Source organism: Dipodomys merriami, unplaced genomic scaffold (genome assembly GCF_024711535.1).
Source record: "Dipodomys merriami isolate MVZ:Mamm:240054 unplaced genomic scaffold, mDipMer1.0.p SCAF_7, whole genome shotgun sequence".
Taxonomy (NCBI): Eukaryota; Metazoa; Chordata; class Mammalia; order Rodentia; family Heteromyidae; genus Dipodomys; species Dipodomys merriami.
The window spans coordinates 53,779,341-53,802,318 of NW_027206290.1; the positions used below are offsets into that span (position 1 = coordinate 53,779,341).

Consider the following 22,978-nt stretch of genomic DNA (forward strand, 5'->3'; position numbering starts at 1 on the left):
CCTGAACTTGAAAAGATACCTTGTTCCCTGGGCGCAGTGCCCTCAAGGAAATAGCTTTGTACTTCACAGCCTCCGCATGTTCACTTCAAGAGATCCTGTGTTGGGGGGTCAGAATTACCTTACTAAAAGAGAAGTTTAGTCTGGAAAATAAGCCACACCTCAAGTTTCCAGATGAGTTAGAAAGTCCCAGTGCAATTATGTTTTATACTCATCTGACCTGTGAGCTTGAGATGGAGCCTGGAATCCCAATTTCATACCCATTTTCCTACAACACAGATTCGAGGAACTGAGTGATGATGTGGTTAGAGCCAGGCCCTGAAGATAGACAAACCTGTGATCAAGTGTATGTCCAGTTATTTCAACAGATAGTCCCTCGGTTTCTCATCTATTCAATAAGATAAAAATGCGGCCCATGTCACAGTGTAAATGATTCATGCAAAATTGCTTAGTATTGTGCCTGGTAAGATCGCTCCAACCATCTGCCCCTGTTAATGTCCATTGGTCTAATTGATTCTTGTTTTTAACCATTGCCAATTATCAGCCAGGTGATAACTCATGGACAACACTGTCTTTTTAGTGTGGTTTTGTTTTTTCACTCCACTGTAGCTATAGACATTTGGACTATGTAAACAGTAGGCAACAGTGCATGTGAGACATCAGAACTTCCGTCACAACTCTGTCACAGACAATTTTCATAGTGATCAAGTGTTTCAGATATATAAAACATAATTTGCATTCAGAAACTCAGCAGCCTTCTACCTGCATAGCCCAGCATGGTACACTGGGTTCCCTGGGAAAAGGAACTCCACAGCAAGAGATGGTAGCCAGGTACTGGTTTCTACTGGCATTAGAGGAGCTGCTTCTCTGTCTTGGGTTCTGATGGCTGCCTCTGGCTGCCAAGGTCTTAGAAATCAGGACCTTGTCCTTCATTAGTGTCTCAGAGCCTAACATGATTTATGGATTTCTCAAGCGAGCCTCACACATTTTTTAAATGTGTAAATTTTTACAATTCTGCAGATGTGTCACCATATTTTATGATTTTCTTATGGCATATAACTATATTGTTAAAAGATCTCTGTGGAAAATATTTAAGTATTGCTAAATAAATCAGATTTTTTTTCATTTTTGGGTTTTTTTTTAAGACATGTTGTTTTTTTGATAAAAAGCCGTGTTATAAATAATGTTCTAAGACTTGGCCTGGTTGAAAGATTCCCCACTGTCATAATCAAAATTCAACTGATACCTTTTGCAGTTCTGAGATTTAGCATCATTAGTGATAAACTCTCTTTATCAGGATGTCTCACAGCTAGACTAAAATTCAGACACAGTAACAGCAGCCCACAGTTCCTTGTCTTATTCTAAATAAATTGTCTCTAACAGCTTAAAAAATGAGCTGCAAAATTCTAAAGTGATTCATGTTCTTTTCTGCCCCTGTCATGGGGGGACTTTTTCAATTCTGCAGTCTGGTTGCAACCCCATTCTGAACTCTTGATCCTTCGCTGCAGAAATTTGTTAGCTCTAGCTAGATTAGATTTTTCACAGCTAATCTAACTGCTGTAGGGGTTTGCAGAGTGGGGACAGAGCTGTGCTATTGGATTTGTCCAATTCATTTGACTCCAGGACTATAATTGCACTTATGTCTTACAAGGCTTTTATAGCCTCAGGCTAGCTAGCCGCATAAAAAACAAATTGGCAGTGATACAGTACGAGTGAAAAGGGATGAAAGGCCCACATTATCAGTCTCCAGGCAGGGCTGTTCTGGCAGGAAGTTTCTTGGTTAATTTACAAATAAAACTTAGATTTTAGGATGGGCAGACTGTCAGCTAAACAATGGGGATGTCAGGCCTGACTGTTACTTAGTAAAAGTAGCAGCCGGGCCCACTGAGGAGCAGGAATTCTTCAATCAAACAGACGACTCCTTCTGGAGCCAGCTGGCGATGTAATGCAATTAGTTGGGAAAGGAGGTCAGCCTATTAGGTGTGGACCATGACTAGTGTCACCAGTGGCGTGCAGCCTGGCAGCAGCAGGCAGAATTGCTTGAGCATAGGGACTTTAGAACTCTGTTAGGACATGAAGTAGAGTTGATTTCTTGAGACTTCAGTGAACATCCTATTTGGAAGAAGAAGCAAAGCTGACAGGAATGCCAGCTCCATTCCAGGGCAAGACTCACCAGTCTATTCCCAGAGGCACATGCCTTAGATCAACTTGACTCATGTGCCCTAAACAAACCCATCAGTGGGTTTCTAATTTGAAGGCATTACATCAAAATTCTCAGACAAAGTCAAATCTCTATACAGAAATCTCTTTAAGTTTCCAGAGTATTTTGGCATGATGAACAGATTGTCCAGATCAATTTTGTTGTAGGCAGAAGAGGATGCAGTTTTTTCTTCTTTGCTTTAAACATATCAGTGAATTTGTCCTATAGCCTTAACTCAGTTTTATCATTTAGCTAATCAAAAGTACAGTGTGTCCAGAAGTTGGGGGATCATGACATTCAAGACAGCTACACAAAGCTCAGTGGTAGAATTGTTGCCTAACATGTATGAAGCCCTGGGATTCATCTCCAGTAAAACACATACGCATGCTACATTCACATGCACAGTTTTTAAAAGATAAAGATTCTTCTCATCCAAAGATCGTTCAAATACTATAAAAAAACATGAAAGTTCATTTTGAAATACCCACTGTACCATTCTAATCAAAAGCAAAGTTTGTATGCCCTAGAAGATTTTGGTCATTGTTTATGTGGGTGTGCATAAATAAATGTACAATATGTAGTATATATATATATATATATATATATATATATATATATATATATATGTTTTCATTTTGTGTAGATATCTACACAAAAATAGGTCTTCCTTAATTACAGAATCAGTACACTGGAAAGGAGAGTCTATTAGTGTGATACTGCTCTCTCTTGCTGTACTTGTGAGAATAGGTTATATAATATGTGATTGAATAACCCAATTTAGAAAGGAGAGAATAACTGAAAAATTTCAGTATCACTGTACCACTTCAGAGATTATACTTTCATTTGATATTTGTGCATCAAAGGAACCTATTACAGGTGTTGGGTGCTGACATCAGGTGGTAGAAGCACATGTAAGCAGCATTTGGTAGGTTCCCATTTGAATGTACCAGCAATTATAACAAGGGGCCCTGAACTCTTCAGAATGAGAGTTGCTTGAGCTCTAGGGCGAGACCGATTCTCACTACTTTATATTGGTTTAAGTTCTTTCTAGGGTTTCAGTTGGGTATTATCCACATTCCCTTTGAAAAGCTGTCTGACTGTGGAGCTATTTTCTACAAAAAGATAGAATTGTAGGACTATTGTAAGGTCCTTGCATGGTTTATTAAAATGGAAAAGATAGGAATAGGGACAGAGCAGAGTTTAGAAGTACTTGCTTAGCATACACAAGGCCCTCAGTTTTATCCCTACCACTGAAGAAAAGAAGGAAAGGGGAAGAAGAAGAGAAAGGAAAGGACAAAATAGTATACAAGGAAATGTTCAGCACTGCTATGAAATACCATTGTCTTTTTTTCTTTCTTTGTGTATTTAATTGGCTATACCTTTTGCTTGCTACACAATATATTGTACAATCTAGTATTTATATGTTGGATGGTGAGGGAGAAAAAAGATACACTAGGTAATTTTTGCATTTGGAAAGTTGTCAATTCCATTAAATTGTTCTGGTTCATCATGACTTGTACTCAGCTCCTGTAATTGCACTTGTCCTAGAGCCCATATTCAAATATAATTGAATTGTGCACCCTCAGTATAGGTACAAAGGTACAGGTGCAAGTCTCTTTTTAAATAACTGACTTGTACAGTCAGAACAAGTATGAGAGAGTGAAGAATAAGCAGGCATTGCAACAAACTTTCTTTGTAACCTAATAAATGGAAAAGAGGCCATGTTGAGGGTGATGATATTTTTTCTTTGTGGAAAATCTGTAATCTGTAAAAGAAAATAGTATTTATGCTACCATGTTTTAAATATGCAATATTCCTGAGAATTCTTTTTTAATTCTTTCAAACTTAACTAAAACATTAGGTTTGATACAACATTTCTATTTTGCTAAGGTGCTTTTTAATTTGATTTGGGTTTTGTGTGTGTGTGTTGGTCATGGGGCCTGAACTCTGGGCCTGGGCACTGTCCCTCAGCTCTTCAGCTCAAGGCTAGCACTACCACTTGAACCAGAGTGCCACTTCTGGCTTTTTCTGCTTATGTGGTACTGAGGAATCAAACCTAGGGCCTCATGCATGCAAGGCAAACTCTACCACTGAGCCACCTTCCAAGCCATGATTTGATCTATTTTTTTTTTATTTCAGCTGTTAAATAAGCAAGGAAGCAAGAAAGACATTTTTTTAAATTTTATTTCATTGTAAAGATGTTGTACAGAGGGGTTACAGTTACATGAGTGAGGCAATGAGTACGTTACTTGTTGACCATTGTTACCCCTTTCCTGTTGTTCCACTATCCCTTCCCTCCCCCCACTCCCACACCCATCCCTACCTCCCTCCCCCGCCACCCGAAGTTGTAAAGTTTGTTTCCAATATACTGTCCTGTGGGTATTGTTGTTGCAATGGGTCATCCTGTGTCCTTGTTTCAGTGCAAACAAGGCCATACTAAAGCTACCAGCACAACTGTGTTTATTGCAGCATTATTCACCATAGCTAAGCTATGGTACCAACCCAGATGCCTCTCAGTAGATGAGTGGATCAAGAAAATGTGGTATATATACACAATGGAATTCTATTTCTCCATCAGAAAGAATGACATTGCCCCATTTGTTAGGAAATGGAAAGACTTGGAAAAAATTATATTAAGTGAAGTAAGCCAGTCCCAAAGAAATTTAGGTCCCATGGTTTCCCTTATTTGCAATAATTAATATACATATAGGATTATCTTATCAGATGAGCTGAAAAGCTCAAAAGCTATGTACATATGTCCATATAAAATGATGCTAAGTGAAATGAACCTCAAGATATGGACACAAGAGGTCTATATTTGTTGTTATTGTTTTAAATGTACTATATGATTTTTTTTGTTTCCTTTGTATGTTCTTCCCCCTCTGGTATATCCCCTGTTGTCACTATACTTGATTTTGGTACCCTGCATCTTGTATATACATTTATCTAATCTGGGGAGGAGAAGGGGAATAACAAAACGAAGAAAAGACTTTTTTTAAGGTGATAGATAGCAACCTTCTGCTGCTAGATGCAGAGACAGAAACTCACATTCCAAGTAGGCATCAAAGGCTTTTACCAGTCAGCATTTTTTAATCTATACAATCTGTTCAAATCCTCCTTTTAGACTTCTAAACTGATTTCACATGCAGCTTTCTCTAGTGAAGTTATCATACAGGAGGTTTATCAAGGTTGTTCTTGCAAGTGTCACAGCTTGGCCCTGAAAGAACTCTCACAAAGTTCTTCCTGAAATCTATCTGCTAAGGCCTCCTTAAAAAGGACCATGAGTCTATAATTTGTTTTTTGGAGTTTAAAGCCTCTATATGTATACAATTATTAAAAAAAAACAACAACAAATGAACAAGTAGGCTAAGATCCTTGTGGTGTTACAATAAAGCAACTTTGATATAGGCTTAGATAGTTGTGGAATAGTAAAAATAGCATTGAACCAGTGCATCAGTCCATGTTCCTAGCCTACCTGGCTTCAAGACTGTTCATGTGGGCTTGGGGAGGCATAGCAGCTTTCACCTTCCTGAGCACCTATTTCCTCATTGCAAGGTGAGATGAAGGTAGCATAGGATATCTCAGGGTGTATTTGGGAAGATTAAACAGGATGATAGATGAAACACATTGGTGCTCTTAAAGAACTTTGTTTTTCTTTTTCTTTTTCTTTTTTTTTGTTAGTCATGGGGCTTGAACTCTGTGTGCTAGGGTACTGTCCCTATGCTCTTCAGCTAAAGGAGAGCACTCTACTGCTTGAACCACAGCACCATTTCTGGTTTTCTAGTGGTTTATTAGAGATAAGAGTCTCACGGACTTAAATGCCCAGGCTGACTTTGAACCATGATCCTTAGATCTCAGCCTCCTGAGTAGCTAGGACTAGAGGCATGAGCCACCAGTGCCCCACTTTTACAGAATTTTTTTTTTTTTGGTCAGTCTTGGGGCTTGAACTCTAGTCCTGGGCACTGTCCCTGAGCTCTTCAGCTCAAGGCTAGAGCTCTACCACTTGAACTACAGTGCCACTTCCAGCCTTTTCTGTTTATGTGGTGCTGAGGAATCAAACCCAGGGCCTCATGCATGTGAGGCAAGCACTCTACCGCTGAGCCACCTTCCCAGCCCCCTCTTACAGAACTTTTAAATTTACCATTTAATTTAAATTTAAAATGTCAGATACTAGAATTCCTACCAAATTATATATCTATTTTTCCTAAGTTAGTGTAATTTTATACATTTGCTTTTAAAATGTTTATCCAAAGACTTAATTACTTATACATTTATTAACATTTCTGTTATAATGGTTTATGTTGACTTATATTCTGCTTAATATCCACTGAGTTAAGAGGCTTAAAGTACTAATATAGCATAAAAATAATCTTGACACTAATTTTTAGAGCCATGCTCATCAAAACAAAGCATATGATTCTGACAAAGAAGAAAAACCCATTAAGGAAATAAAAGAGACCTTGAAAAGTAGGTGCCTCATTCAAGTAGAATGTCCTTAATACTTGGAATTATGAGCTTAGCACCCAATGTACCTCATAGATGAAGAATGTATTTTTATGGAATTGTGCTTTTTAAAGTTCTCATAAAGGCATCCATGTTGTACCCTACTTTGGGAATAAAATACTTTTTCCTCTGAGTTTTATAATTCAATTTGTAAACCATGACCCCTTATAAACTGCTGTTATCACCTTGATTAATAAAAAGCCAATTTTCTGTTGCAGCTCCGTCACTTGGGGAATGATGAGGTCCACATCGTCTGGTCTGAACACTCCCGGGACTACCGCAGGGGTATTATCCCAACTGCCTTTGGAGACGTTTCAATCATTATTTACCCAATGAAGAATCACATGTTCTTTATTGCAATAACGAAGAAACCTGAGGTATGTTTTCTACAGCATTGGCCATCCAATTCACAGTTATTGAAACCAATCATTTGAATTCAAGGAAACTCTTCCAACTGATGAATATCTTACATAAATATCCAAATATGTATGTGTCATTATGTAAGAATGCAGTGTGAACTAGAATTTTAATCATGAGCATAAAATTCCATATTGTATTCTTGGCCCCTTTGAAAATTTGTCAGAGAAACTTATAATTTAAAATTTTTTAAGCTTTCAAAATGTAATGTTTGAAATATTTTAATTTTAAAAACGGGGCACATTGATTTAGTAAAAGTTGAAAGACCTCTTTATTATACTCGCATTTGGGGGATATCTGTGGGTATAGAACCCAAAATTGTCTGAGGATAGGCATTGAACTTATCAGCCTCTGACCAGTACTAAAAGAGGTCAGAACTGAAGGATTTTGAGCATGTCCACAAAGAGACTGTGCCCTTAAAGCACAGCCAACATGATGGGTATTAATCAAAGCACCTTGCCACAGAATCAATTCAGTTATGTCAATTGGTATTGATCATGGGACTGGCTAGAACAATCCAATAGTCTATGCCCTGTGTACCAGCTGCTGTTTTCCATACTTGTCATGCCTGTAGTGATGGCTTGACAATACTTTATGTAGTAACTTACTTTTGTTTTGAACTTCTTATGAAGAAGTTCTTATGAACTCTTTTTTTCCCTTTTTTTTGGCCTGGGGCTTGAACTCAGGGCCTGGGCACTGTCTCTGAGCTTCTTTTTACTCAAGGCTAGCACTCCGCCACTTGAGCCACAGCATCACTTCCAGATTTTTCTGTTTATGTGCTACTGAGGAATTGAACCCAGGGCTTCATGCATGCAAGGCAAGCACTCTACCTAAGCCACATTCCCAGCCTCTTTATGAACTCTTATGAAGAGTTTTTTAATTAAATATTTAGAGTATTAAGGCACTCTTCAAGTGTTTTTCAGTCTACTATTAAATGTAATCTTTATTTTCATTCCAATGTGTTCTGAAGGAGATGAACATTACCATTTTTTTTCTTTTCCATATATATTTTTATGGTAAAAATACTGTACAAAGGGGTTACAGTTACATGAGTAGGGTAATGAATATACTTCCTATCAAGCATTGTTACCTCCTCCTTTGTTTTCCCCCTACCATCCCCTGCCTCCCCACCTCCCAAACTCCTCCCCCACCCCAGAAATTGTAAAGTTCTTGTACATTGCATTGTTACAATGGGTCAACCTATATCCTTATTTAAGCATTTAGTTATATCCCTTTCCCTCTCCAAATTAGAAAAATGTATCTACAAGATGGAAGACATGGGAATCAGATAGTGAAAACAGGGGTTATACTGTGGGGGAAGAACATACAAAAGAAACAAGAGAATCACATAGTGCATTAAGTACAACAATACCATTTTTAAACTTTTTTAAAATTTAAAATAATAGGCCACTGAGATTTATATTCAAATTGAGATTTATAATAATATTATTAATAATAGTAATAACCTGTGATAAATGGGGTAATAAGTGAAAAGGTGCTTCAAATATTGCCTGACCTAGAATGAAAGCTATTTTAGCATTAGCTATTATTATTATTATTGCTATAGTATTTTTTCTATAGTTACTGTCATAGAAATAAAGTTATTAATGAATGCCAAGTTTAGCATACATTTTTTCTTTTATAAAACTAGATAGATGGGAGTCTTAAATCCAGGAAATTTAATATCTGATGCAAAAGAATAAGGCTCTCCTATTGATAGGGTGAAGATGCCAAAACTTCATATCAAATATTTATATTATCTCTTATTCAGCCCTTAGTGTATGTGAAGTGTTCCAATTTTGTACCATCAGGAAAGGATTAGTGCTAACATTGTCTACTCTTTGTATTTGTATTGCCTTAATTTTTAAAATTAAACTGAGAATTTTAATATTAGAAAACCAATAAATTTATTCTCTTTTACCTCTCAAAACTAGAAAATTTGTTTCTTTAGTATTTAGCGTGGATTAGCTGGCTTTATTAATTCATTTTCAACTTAGTCTTTTAAAATGCCATTTAATGTCTTAAAAATGTCACATTTATTGTTGAAGTAAATAAAGAACATGAAGAACCTTTCAGTTCATTTTATAGTCTCAAAAATTATGTTTAAAATAGTAACAAAAGATACATAAGAGTGCTATCATTTTTAATTTACCTTTAAAAATTTTATTCAAAATGTGTAAGTTTGATAATTTGGCCATGAGACCTGACAAGAGGAATTGAGCAAGTTGCTTTCTTAATATTTTAATTCAAAAAGCCTAAAGGGAAGAAGAAAATAATGGGCAACTAGAAATTTAGTGTTATTCCTACATTTAAAGTACAAACCATTACAGTGTAATAAAATTAATCCAGACATTTCCAGGGCAAGTGTGGCTGACCTTTTGTTCACCAACCACTGACCCCAGGGTGAATGCAAGAGCCTTTTGGAGGGAAAGTCTGTTTGTTTGGCTTCAGTCCCTGGTATTTAAATTGCATTCCCTAATCAAATGAAAAGGCTGTCCTCTCTATCAGGTTACAGAATCCATGGCAACATTTGGCCTTTTATATCCATAATGTTAGCCTTTTTGTTTGCATCTAAGTAGAGACACCTGGAGCAATGTTAACATTAACCGCTTTAGCATTAATAGCTTCATTATATAAGAATTTCTGATCAGATAGCTGTTACTTTTGTTATATTGCCTCAGCTTGTATTGTTGTCATTTTTTATCTCCCTGCTTGGCAACCAGGCAATGATTTGCAAATTTTTTTGTCTTGATTAATTAAGCAATATAATTATCAGTAACCGTGATGCAGTCTTTGCTCAACAAAGCTTCTGAGAGAAAACAATGGTAAGTCTGTTAGTGTGAATGCATTCCACGCGTCCCAGATGCATGAGGATATTATGGACAATGAGGGGGAAGGCCGCCTGTGAGTGAGGACAAAGGGTGCCACGCAGACTCGACACAGTGCACATACCGCCAGGGACATGCTGCAGGCTCCCTGGGACACAGACGCCTCGTTAGATTACAGCTAGTCAGCAGAGATTAATTCTCAGCCATTTGGTGCAATAATTTACCCATTCCCCAGTCTTATAACTAGTGTTCCTTACTATAAAAGTGAAGGGCCTAGAATCAAAAGGTTTGTTTAGCCTTGTCTACTTTTAGGAATTGTCACCAAAAATCATTATCTTTTAATTTTGTAAATTGTAATGATGCAGTTGCTTTAAGGTGACAGATATTAGAAGACCAGGATTTGTGTAAATTTGGAGGGAATCAAGGACATTTTAGCACCTGTATATTTCATATGAATGTAGTATGACTCTGTGGTCTAAATACATTTGCTTTACTGATCTTTGGGCAGCCATACTTCACTAAGAATAATTTTAATCCTTTTTTAGGAGGAAAAAAAACCACTCATCAGTACACAAAAAGTCCTGCTCATTGGATAGAGTCATGCATATTCAAATTGTACTTTCATTCAGTTGGCCTCATTAATAGCGTATGTAATAATGTAGGGCTATTTGTAATACAAGCTCACAGGCAGCATTGCTTCCAAGTCCTTTGAAATTTAACATATTTCGCTTTTTCATTCCATACACCTCCCTTAAATATACAAATTATGTGCCTGGCAGAATCCGCCTCCTCTTAATAATACACAGCATTTGTGAAATAGTATGTGGAAGGAGTGTGCATGTGCTTGTGTGCCTACATAAAAACCTCACTTCTTGAGCATTGTATTGAACTTTTGTTTCTTTTTGAATTAAATTTTTAAATGTGCTTCTCAGGATCATTTAATTGTTAAGTTTCTTTTGAAATAAGCCCATCTCCATAAATACTGACACAATAGTCCTTTGGTCATAGAAATGAAATATATTATCAGTAGGGTTAATGTTTTTGTCCTATTTTTTATCACCAAGTCAGCTATCCAGAAAAGACTTGCATGTGAGGCAGAGTGTGAGTGACTTTATGGAGTTGGTGAAAACAACCTATTTGTTCATTAGCAAAGTGATTCATAAAGCCTCCACACTACAGTGAATTCCCATGTTGCTTTCCCTGTCTTCAATGGCTAGAAAGTCATGGAAGTTCATAGTATTTGCCGGCTTATTGGTGAAGATCAGTTTTAATGCTTGGAACATATTAATCTCCAAGCATATTAGTGACTGAATGGTAACCATTTGACTAATAAGTTTGTTCTGAAGTAGCTTTCACCACAAGCTGTTAAGACTAGAGGAAGTTTTGTGACAGGTTTCCTCTCATTGTTTCAACCAGACTGTTACTGTTAGAAATATAAAACATTTACATCCTCCAAACTCGACTTAGTTTACCCCAGTAGATATGGGTATGGGAGAAAAACTGATGATGACTCAGTCATTTCTTAGGAGTATAAAGAAGGAAAGTGTAATAGGATAGAAGATGAGACCCCAATGATCTAGTTCCAAGGCTGCCACAAGGGAGTAGGTATCTTAAGCAGGTATCTCAAATTCTTTGGACCTTAGGTTCCTCAACTATAAAATTTGGCCTCTCTGCAGTCCTTTCAAGATTTGTAAATGATTCCATTGAATCCTTTGTCCTATATGCCCATACTTTCCTTCATTTGCCCTGACCAATACTCTGGTGACAGTCAAAGTGATAGCTAATTCTCTTACAGCTTTATCAACATGAGTGAGTGAGTGAGTGAGTGAGTGAGTGAGTGAGTGAGTGAATGAGTGAGTGAGAGAGTGAGTGTATGTGTGTATGTGTGTGTGAAAGAGAGAGAGATACAACGGACAAGGGTCTCATATCTAAAATATACTTGGGACTCAAAAAATTAAACCCCCCAACAACAAATCCTCAAAGAAACAACTGCCCAATAAATAAGTGGGCAAAAGACTTAAAGAGAAACTTCTCTGAAGAAGAAAGAAGGATGGCCAATAGACACATGAAGAAATGTTCAACATCCCTAGCCATAAAAGAAATGCAAATCAAAACAACATTGAGATATCACCTCACTCCAGTTAGAACAGCAAAAATCAAGAACTCTAACAACAACAGATGCTGGAGGGGATGTGGACAGAAAGGAACCTTACTTCATTGTTGGTGGGAATGTAAACTTGTTCAACCACTTTGGAAAGCAGTATGGAGGTTCCTCAAAAGACTTCACATAGAACTCCCCTATGACCCAGCAATCCCACTTTTGGGCATTTACCCAAATGTTTACAAACAAGACCACACTAAAGCTACCAGCACAACTATGTTTATTGCAGCATTATTTACCATAGCTAAGATATGGAACCAACCCAGATGCCCCTCAGTAGATGAATGGATCAAGAAAATGTGGTATATATACACAATGGAATTCTATGCCTCCATCTATGCCCCATTTGTTAGGAAATGGAAAAACTTGGAAAAAATTATATTAAGTGAAGTAAGCCAGGCCCAAAGAAGCATAGGTCCCATGGTTTCCCTTATTTGTAATATCTAGTAGATGTATGAGTCAAGCAGAAAAGGTCAGATAATGTGATGTCAGGAAAATGAACCCTTAGATATGTATTTTAATGTTTTTTTCTTTCATGCATGTGTTTCTAACACATTTATAAGATTATCTCTTTGTTGCTTTGTATGTCCTCCCCCACAGTATAACCCCTGCTTTCACTATATTTGATATCAGTATAACTTGTGGAGGAGATGGGGAAAAACCAGTTGTTTAAGGATACAGGTGGACCTGTTGCAACAATGAGAAGTACAAGTTGTCATGTCCAAAACGAGCTTTACAACGTTGGTTCTGGGGGGGGGGAGGGGGAAAGGGGGGGAAGGAGAAGGATTGGGATGGGGGGAGGGGGGAGGCTGGGAAGGGATATGAAGGGTAAACAAAGGAGGAGGCTGCAATGCTTGGTAAGAAATGTACGCATTATCCTGCCCATGTAATTGTAACTCCTCTGTACAGTATGTTCACAAATAAAATTAAATTAAAAAAAAGAGAGAGAGAGAGACAGACACAGACAGAACCTGTATACATATATGTTTGGGTGTGTATTGCTCTCTAGGATGACACCTAGATCTGGACCTTTCCCTGAACCAAGTGCCTAAAAAACACTGGCAAAAGACTGTTAGGCCAAAAGCCACCAGATCTTTTGCACAGATGAGACCAAGGGAAGCCATCTTGGTACCTGTGTTTGAAAGGAAAGGCTTTAAGCTTGTTAGAATGGCCTCATTACATAAAGTGTATCTTTTACTTTGAAACATGGTTATATAAATTTCTCTTTATTTCATAATATACAATTTTCTTAAACATTTATCTCAATCTCAGTAAAAGTCTTTTTGAGAATAAATAATGCCCTTTAAAATATTCTGGGAAATTCTCGAGGAAGTAAATTAACTTTTAGATATACAGAGAATCATTTATTTAAAAAAATAATGCCAAATGACCAGAATTTCAAAAAATAGGAATGTATTAAATTAATCACTGTGGCATGTTCCATTTGGGTAATTTATTATTAGTAGCCGTAATATATATTTTAGTAAAGAAATAGTTTGGAGAACTAAGTGAAAAGACACCTGTCATTTAGGTGTTACTAAAACCAGATTTCTTCTATTCATTGCCACTTCTAATTAAAAGAATTCCCTGGATGTGGAGGATTTATGTTGTCCCTTTTGTCCAGTTTTTCAAACACTGAGACACCCACAAGAAGTTCTAAAGAAAAATAACATTTATGTTATATGGTAAGCCTCACTAAAATGGAAGAAAATCTATACACTGTTATTAGCTCCTAGCTGCTATTTTATCTTTTACAACAACTTGTTTTTGAGAATCCCTTCTCCATTGATTTTCCTTGAAAGCTAACATCTTCTTTCTGTTTATTTTACTTGATATTTGGCATATACAGCTTCCTCTCATTTCATCTATCTTTTCTCCTTTGGCCAACCAGAGTCAGCTATTGTAAATGTACACTGTATGGCAAAGTGTAGTTCAGGCTTTGTGTCAGAAAGCAAGGCAGTTCCTCTTCTTTGCTGATCTACCTCAGTAGGAAGGGCATTTGGGGCCCAAGAGATGAAGGGCAGACCCTGCTATACTCCTGCACACAAGGGCACATACTGTTAGCTAGGTCAGGAGATGGGGTATCAGGAGCATATAGGACCCTAGTGTAGAAAAGAAACAAGACCTACAGAATTAGAGTTTGTCCTTAAAAGGTATTTTGTGTCTTATACTTGAAATATACTAGTTTGGTTTTTTTGCATGCTTTTTTTAAATCACATATTTGCTCCCACTGATTACTGGACTGCTTTTAGGAAGAAGTACACTTAAAGAGCGTTGTTACTAAAGATAGAAGCAGGAAAAGGTTCTTCTTGGTTTGTTTGTATTTGTTTTTTTGTTGTCCTTGTTGCCTGGATCTGGCAATTGAGTGGCTTTAGACCATGAGTAGCTCCTTAACTTTCCTCTGTGTGCTACTTTTACCCCACGTAATATCATAGGGGTCAGGGGAGTTTATATTTCTCATCACTACTAACCCTATAGTCTCATCCTTCATCATGTTGAACAGCTTCTTTTGTGCTATAGGCACTGAAATCATAATCACCTTGTTCAACCTAACCTGAACCAATGGTGTACACCTGTGATCCTGGCACTTGGGGATAGAGAATGAAAATCTCAAGATTTCCAACCCAACCTGGACTACATAAGACATGCTGACTCAAAAAAAAACACAACACATTAAAAAATACCAACCATCCTGTCTAGAATTTTTAAAAATATTGGTTTAACCTCTGGAGCCCTTTGGTCAAACCCACCAAACAAAAAGCAATGTCAGCAGAGGTCTGCTCAATACCCCAGGACCATCCATGTGACCAATCTACCTTGACCTTTGAGGCATCTCTATGATGATCTTATCCTGGATAATTCAAATAAGACAGTGAACTTGATTAATAGCCAACAGTTAAAGCCATAGTGAACCGTTGTCCTTCAATCAAGCAGACAAGATAGATCTGTTGAGGCTGCTTCATGTGATAGCCAGTAAACTGGTTGAACATGAAACATTCCAATTAGAATAAATATTGCAAAGAAAATAAACAGAGTGAAAGGATGCAAAGGAAGAAGGCTGCTAATTTCAGGTGTCTTTCCATCCTGAGGAGAGCTTTGTAGAGTCACTGTTATCCTCCTAACAATAAAACAACACCACTTACAAGAATTGAAGTCACAGGACAAGCCCTTGTTCCCATATTGGGCCAACAGGCAGATACAAAGGATCACACACAATTTACTAGAATTGAGATTCAGGAACAGTAACTAATAAAGGTAGGGCCAGTACTAGGGTAAGAAAATGTGTAATTGGCCACTTTCTGGACAACCCTGCAAGGTAAAAAAGTAAAAAGTAGGGAGGGTCTTAGGTAGAGCCTCACTTTTATGAATTTTCCTTCTAAATCCTTGTAAGGTCCTCACAATAAAAATAGAAAATCCCCTCATCCATTGGAAGCAAGATAGGGAAACAACATTTTTAAATCCATTTAAAACATTCCATTCTTAACAAGAGAAGATATTTTAACAAAACCCACATGATACGGGTAAAGAAAAATACCAAAGTCCCTAGCCTTCTTGTTTCACCTATTAAAGGAGAGGGCACAAAAACCAAAACTGAGAAGCACTTGTGAATATCTCAGCAGCTGAGGCGCGCAGGCTCATAGGGCTGTAAAACGCTCCCTTCCTCCATATCTTAACTTCTATATCAGTAGGATATAGTATAATAGCTATAGTATCCATAGGATATAATACCAGTAATCAGGATATTGTATAATGACAGGAAACTACAACTTAAAAACAAAGTCTCAGATCTTATAAAAGATCTTATAAATCTGTAGGGAAACTCATAATTTATGGCAGACACTAACTGCAGATTTAAGAAAAACCAAGAACACCAAATAGGATAAATACCAAAATATATACACCTGAGCCTATTCTTTACTGATCAACATGTGAGTTTTAACCTACTCCATTTCCAGCCTGGGCCGGTTCACCTCTCCTTATGCAACCTGTTATTCCTCATCTCCCTAGAAGTCACTGTACTGATGCCGACTTTAGTGAGGACATCTGATCGGCATAGCAAACTGCAGCCCAGAACTCGTGGACTCAATCAAGCAATTCTTTGGATTCAGCCTTCCAAGTAGCTGTAGCTGGGATTACAGACATACATCATCGCCCCTGGCTCTTTTACAAAAATAGAGAAAACCTAAAGCAAGAGGAAAATCATGAAGGAAACCTGAGAGGTCTCAAAGGAGCAAAGATAAGAGAATTATGTAGGACTTCCTTTCAAAAAGTATGTAAGAGGGGCTAGGAAGGTGGCTCAGTGGTAGAGTGTTTGCCTTGCATTCATGAGGCCTTGGGTTTAATTCCTCAGCACCACATAAGCAGAAAAAGCCAGAAGTGGCACTGTGGGTCAAGTGGTAGAGGGCTAGCCTTGAGCTGAAGAGCTGAGGGACAGCGCCCAGGCACAGAGTTCAGGCCCGAAGACTGACCAAAAAAAAAAAAAAAAAGAAGTATGGAAGAGAACAGAGTAGTCAGAGTAGTGTACTTAAAGTGAGGAAAGAAAAAAAACAAGAACACCAACCTTGAATTCTATATGCATTGTTTAACTGCTCTTCAAATATGAAAGAGGCTTTATCAAACAAAAATCAAGAGAATTTGGCCAGCATGACTTTCTTGCATTAGATATTAAAATAATGAAAAGAAGGAAAAATATACACCTACATAAAGAAAGGAATAGGTTTAGAGAAGGAAAAACTGAAGGTAAAGTGAAATCTTTCATTTTTCTTATGTTTAATTTGGATTATCAGGACATCAAGTGGAAGAGCTGAGTGTGGGCAAATATAGTAGCATAGAGTTGAGAAATTCAGCTGATGATCTCTGCTACACATTCATCCAGTGTCTCACATCAGCTGTTCTGCCTTTTCAGTCATCTGCTAGTGATATTGATGCTCCATATGTCTTCCAATGTATCTGTTCTCAAAGTTCCTTTTTTTTCTTGCATGTCTACTTCTAGGCCTCCCCACTTGTCTGCCTTCTGTTGGTGGCTCCACCTCTGACTTCCTATTTTGCTCATGGTAGTCCCTCAGGAACTCTGTGCAGTTCTTTGTCCTTCTCCATATTCTTTCCATTTTATTAATTATGCTTTAATTGTTAACTTGCAGAGCTTTCATGTATCACTAACTAGTACTAAAATATTACCCTAGCAAAGGCAGCTAGTTCCATCCTATCTTTTTGTTCTTGTTTTACACTGCTTACCTTACCTGTTTTTCCAGCATGAATTACAGCTAACACTTAGTCATGACCACCTCTGATGCATGCAAAACCTTCCCCTTGTATTCCTCAACTAGAAAAGGATGCCATGACTTCAGAATATTTTACCTATATTCTCTCTAAAGCTTTATTTTTCCTTCTTCTTGAATACATAGTTGTAGTTTTGTTGCAAGTTACTTATATATAAGAGGTCCAGCTTATAAATCTCTGTATTCTTCCATATCCTCTAATAGAAATTTGACCCAAATAAATAACTATCCAACACATGGCATGTAAAAATCTGTTTTTTATTTTTGGCCCAGAAAGAGTATATGTAGTCTTCAAATTCTTTAGGCAGTGTTTGCTTCGGCAGCACATATACTAAAATTGGAATGATACAGAGATGATTAGCATGGCCCCTGCACAAGGATGACACGCAAATTCGTGAAGCATTCCATATTTTTCTGCATGGCAAAGGACATAGCTAGCAAAATCAATAAAAAGCCCACGGATTGCGAGAAGATCTTCACTAGCCATACAATAGACAAGGGTCTCATATCTAAAATATACCTGGAACTCAAAAAATTAAATCCCCAACAACAAATCCTCAAAGAAACAATTGCCTGGTTAATAATTGAACTAAAGACTTAAAAGAGAAACTTCTCTGAAGAAGAAAGAAGGATGGCCAATAGACACATGCAGAAATGCTCAACATCCCTAGCCATAAAAGAAATGCAAATCAAAACAACACTGAGATACCACCTCACCCCAGTTTGAATGCCTATAATCAAGAACTGTAATAACAACAGATGCTGGAGGGGATGTGGACAGAAGGGACCCTTATTGCATTGTTGGTGGTAGTGTAAACTTGTTCAACTACTTTGGAAAGTAGTATGGAGGTTCCTCAAGACTCCACATAGAGCTCCCCTATGACCCAGCAATCCCACTTTTGGGCATTTACCCAAATGATCACAAACAAGACCACACTAAAGCTACCAGCACAACTATGTTCATCATAGCATTATTTACCATAGCTAAGATATGGAACCAACCCAGATGCCCCTCAGTAGATGAATGGATCAAGAAAATGTAGTATATATACAAAATGGAATTCTATGCCTCCATCAGAAAGAATGACATTGCCCCATTCGTTAGGAAATGGAAAGACTTGGAAAAAATTATACTAAGTGAAATAAGCCAGACACAAAGACACATAGGTCCCATGGTTTCTCTTATTTGCATTAACTAGTATATGTCTGAGTCAAGCAGAAAAGGTCAGACAAGTTGATGTTAGGCAAAATTAACCCCAAGATAAGGATTCAAACTTTTTTTCTTTCTTGCGATTGTTTCCAACATATTTATAAGATGATTTCTTTGTTGCTTTGTATGTCCCTCCCCCATGGTATAATCACTGCTTTCACTGTATTTGTTGTTGGTATAATTTTGTGGAGGGGAAGGGAAAAAAATAGTTTACATAGGGTTACAGGTGGACCCATTACAACAATGAGATGTATAAGACGTTATGTGGAAAAATGAACTTTACAACTTTGGTGGAAGGAGGGGTAGGGGAGGTGGAGAGGGGAAGGGATGGTAAGGGGAAGAGGCAACAATGCTTGATAAAAATGTACTCATTACCTTGCCCATATAATTGTAACCCCTCTGTATGGTATTTTCACAATTTTTTTTTAAAAAAGGAAAAAAATTCTTTAGGCAAAATTTTAGAATTTCCTGATTAAAATTTTTCCACAAAAATTATCTTTTTTTATTTTAGAGAATAGATTTATTCAGTAGAGATAGAAATATGTGGGAATAAATATGCTCTTTCTCTAAAACCTATCTTACATTCCTCTTAAAAGTTTCACCCTCACCTCAAAAATTGTATGTTTTTCCTACCTTGCCTCTCATTAAGACAGGACTATTTGCAACAAACTTTTAGGATTAATGTGGTATTTGGCTCTTCCAGCCACTTTGTATATCATTGTATTGTTCCCGGGCTCTAAATACATTTGTAGCTGGTATGAGTATAATGTATTCCAAGGGTACTTGTTTCTAAAATCTAGGTAGAGTGAATCTCTCTAAGAACTGAAAAAATTTCACTCCTGTAGGCAGGTGCTTATTAGGTAAAAGCTATTTGTATTTGTGTGGTTCTGTGTATAAATTCTGTGCTGTATTTGTGTGGTTCTGTGTATAAATTCTGTGTTTATATTATAGGCATATACATAAAGTCCACATGACACTCAAATTCTAAACCTATGTACTATATCACCTTCCTCTTGTATAATAAAATCAGTGCCAAAAAGCCAGGCACAAAAAATCATGGCTAAAAAAAAAAAAAAAAAAAATCATGGCTAAATTTCCCATGCTTCTGGACTGGGAGGATTAACATTTTGAAAATGATAATACTGCCCAAAGCTATTTACAAATTCAGTGCTATACCCATCAATATCCCAACAACATTCTTTAAGGAAATACAAAAAGCAATTCAAAAATTCATATGGAATAATAGAAGACCCTGAAAAGCAATAACAATCCTTAGCAGGAAAAAATAGTGCTTCAAACTCTATTATAAAGCTGTATTTATAAAAATAGCTTGATACTGGCACATGAACAGACCTGAGGACCAATGGAATAGAATTGATGACCCAGAAATGATCCCATAGACCTAATCTTTGATAAGGGAGCCAAAATTATCAGATGGAAGAAAGACAGTCTTGTTCAACAAATGGTGCTGGCAGAATTGGCTATACTTGTATAGAGAACTGAAGTTAAATCCACATCACCCTGTACTACAATCAACTCCAAATCAATCAAAGACCTCAAGGTAAGAGCAGATACCCTGAAAGTACTACACTAAGGGATAGGGGATACATTAGGACTCTTTGGCACAGGGCAAGACCTCCTAAATAAAGATCCAGAAAGAACAAATCAAAGGCTGGATAAATGGGATTGCATTAAACTACAGAGGTTCTGCATAGCAAAGGATATAGCTAGCAAGATAAATAGAAATCCCACAGATTGGGAGAAGATCTTCACTAGCTATATAACAGACAAGGGCCTCATATCAAAAATAACCTAGAGCTCAAAAAATGAATCCCCCCCAGCACTATTCTTTCTGGACCATACTAAAACTACCAGCACAACTGTGTTTATTGCAGCATTATTTACCATTGCTAAGATATGGAACCAGAATGGATCAAGAAAATGTTTATATATATATATATATATATATATATATATATATATATATATATACACACATACGTACATATATACATATGTGCATATATAGTGTATATATATATATATATATATATATATATATATATATATATACATATATAGGAATTCCATGCCTCCATCAGAAAGAGTGACATCACCCCATTTGTTAGGAAATGAAAGACTTGCAAAAAAATATATTAAGTGAAATAAGCCAGGCCCAAAGAAACATAGGTCCCATGGTTTCCCTATTTGCAATAACTAGTATATGTTGAGACAAGTAGAAAAGGTCAAAAGCTGTGTACATATGACCAGATAAAATGATGTTAAGCGAATGAACCCCAAGATAGGGACACAAGTAGTTTTTTCTTTCTTGCTATTGTTTCTAATGTATTTGTAATGTACCATGTGATTATTTTGTTTCTTTCTATGTTCTTCCTCCATGGTATAACCCATGTTTTCACTGTATTTGATGTCAGTGCCCTTCATCTTGTATATACACTTTTCTAATTTGGGGAGGGGAAGGGAAAAACAAAATGTTTAAATAGGGATACAGGTTGACCCATTGTAACAATGAGATGCACAAGACACGCTTAAAAAAACGAACTTTACAATTTAGGCGCAGGAGAGGGAGGGAAGGGATGGTAGGGGAAAAACAAAGGAGGAGGTAACAATGCTTGATAGGCTCTATGCTTTCCTTCATTTGTAGTAATTAGTATATGTCTAGGGTAGTCTTAGCAGAGGATCATAATAGCTCAATAGCTATGTGCATATGGTCACATAAAATGATGCTAATAGAAATGAACTCCAACATATGGAAACAAGAGTTTGTTGTTGTTGTTGTTTTTAATGTACTGTGTGAAGTTATTTTTTTTCTTGCTTTCTTTTTTCCTTTGTTTTATCCCCTGTTTTCATTTTTTTAAATTTTGGTACCCTGTGTCTTGTATTTACATTTATCTGATTTGGGGAAATGAGGGGGAAATAACAAAATGATGAGACAAAGGACAAAGGGTAAACCCGTGCAACAACAATACTCACAGAACATTATGTTGGAAATGAACCTTGGGGTGAGGAGAGTTGAGGAGGAGAGAAAATGAGAGAGGAGGTAATAATGTTTGACAAGAAATGTACTCATTACCTTACTTACGTAACTGTGACCCCTCTGTACATCACTTTACAATAAAATAAAAAATAATTCTTAAAAAATCATGGCCATATCTTTGTTATGAACACAAATGGGATGTGTGCCTAACCAAACTGGATAAGGCAAGCCACTCATACTTTGTGTTTATAGTTTCAACTTGGATTGGCTCTTGTAGCCCCACACATGGTGATATTTTGACTCTGGAGCTGTAGGTTACCTGTGAGGAATTTGAACATTGCTTGGAGGAAAGAAAAAATGAGTACTGTATGTAGGACCAGAGAGTAATGGCCACCAATTCCTTTAAGAGTTAATATATCTCACATTCATGACAAGAATGTTACAGATTCCAGTTGCTTTCAGGCAGATATGAAGCTAGTCGTGTACAATGAAATATGTCTGTGTACTGTGCATCATCCACGTGATGTAGGCACTTAGAAAGAACAATGCCATTTCTATAAATGACAACACAGCTCCTCATAGAGGAGCCTTATATAGTAATCCTGCTTTCCTTGATTTGAAAGCCACATCCTGTGTTCTGTGAAGGTCAAGTCTGCCCAGTGAGTGACAGCCTGTATGTCCATTGAAGCGCATAGATGTCAATCATTTATTCTCCTATCTTTGGCTTGACACTGGTTTCTTAAAAGTAAGTGTTTTTTTTTCTGTTTTGAATCAACAGGTTCCATTTTTTGGGCCTCTGTTTGATGGAGCCATAGTGAGTGGGAAGCTGCTGCCAAGCCTTATATGTGCCACGTGTATCAATGCCAGCAGAGCTGTGAAGTGCCTCATCCCACTTTACCAGAGCTTGTATCTTTTCACTGAAAATGGGTAACCTTTTAACATTCCCAGAATCTAGAGTCCTGGAACATTTTCAAGATGGGTAAGTATTACAAACTGAGTTAGAGGAAAGAGAGAATTTTTTTTTTTAGTCTGCTTTAAAACTAACTGGGATTTTCATACCATTTGTTGCTTTTTGTTTATTTTCTGCTCTATTATACTTGAATTTAATTCATAGTTTACTCACATAAGTCTGTACCTGAGAAGCTCTGACTATCATGAGGTGCTCATGGCAACTTTCTTAATATTTCTTTAGGTATTTTCCCCAGGTTCAGTCTGTTTCTTTATCCATCCTCTGTGTCATAGGTCATTGTGTATAAAATGGAATGCTGAGCGGAATATAGCAGTCTCATTCAGAGTGCCTCCAGAACCCAAAAGCAAATGAAATGTCCCTAACATATCCAAAAAATGTGGCAAGTGCAAATAGAGTTCTGGGTGGCCAGAGAACT

General features: G+C 37.1%; 1 protein-coding gene and 1 non-coding gene across 3 annotated transcripts in view; both read left to right on the top strand.

Annotated features, from left to right (window-relative positions):
- Ralgapa2 (Ral GTPase activating protein catalytic subunit alpha 2) overlaps positions 1–22,978 on the top strand; it is a 315,000-nt gene that overhangs the window by 207,091 nt on the left and 84,931 nt on the right. For both annotated transcript variants that reach the window (XM_070006662.1, XM_070006663.1), the window contains 2 exons: positions 6,919–7,077; positions 22,372–22,499. In XM_070006662.1, the coding sequence (XP_069862763.1) occupies positions 6,919–7,077; positions 22,372–22,499 (287 nt within the window). The remainder of the gene's footprint in view (positions 1–6,918; positions 7,078–22,371; positions 22,500–22,978) is intronic.
- LOC138817421 (U6 spliceosomal RNA) lies at positions 17,693–17,799 on the top strand. Its single transcript, XR_011368866.1, has one exon. It is a non-coding gene; the product is annotated as a U6 spliceosomal RNA (small nuclear RNA).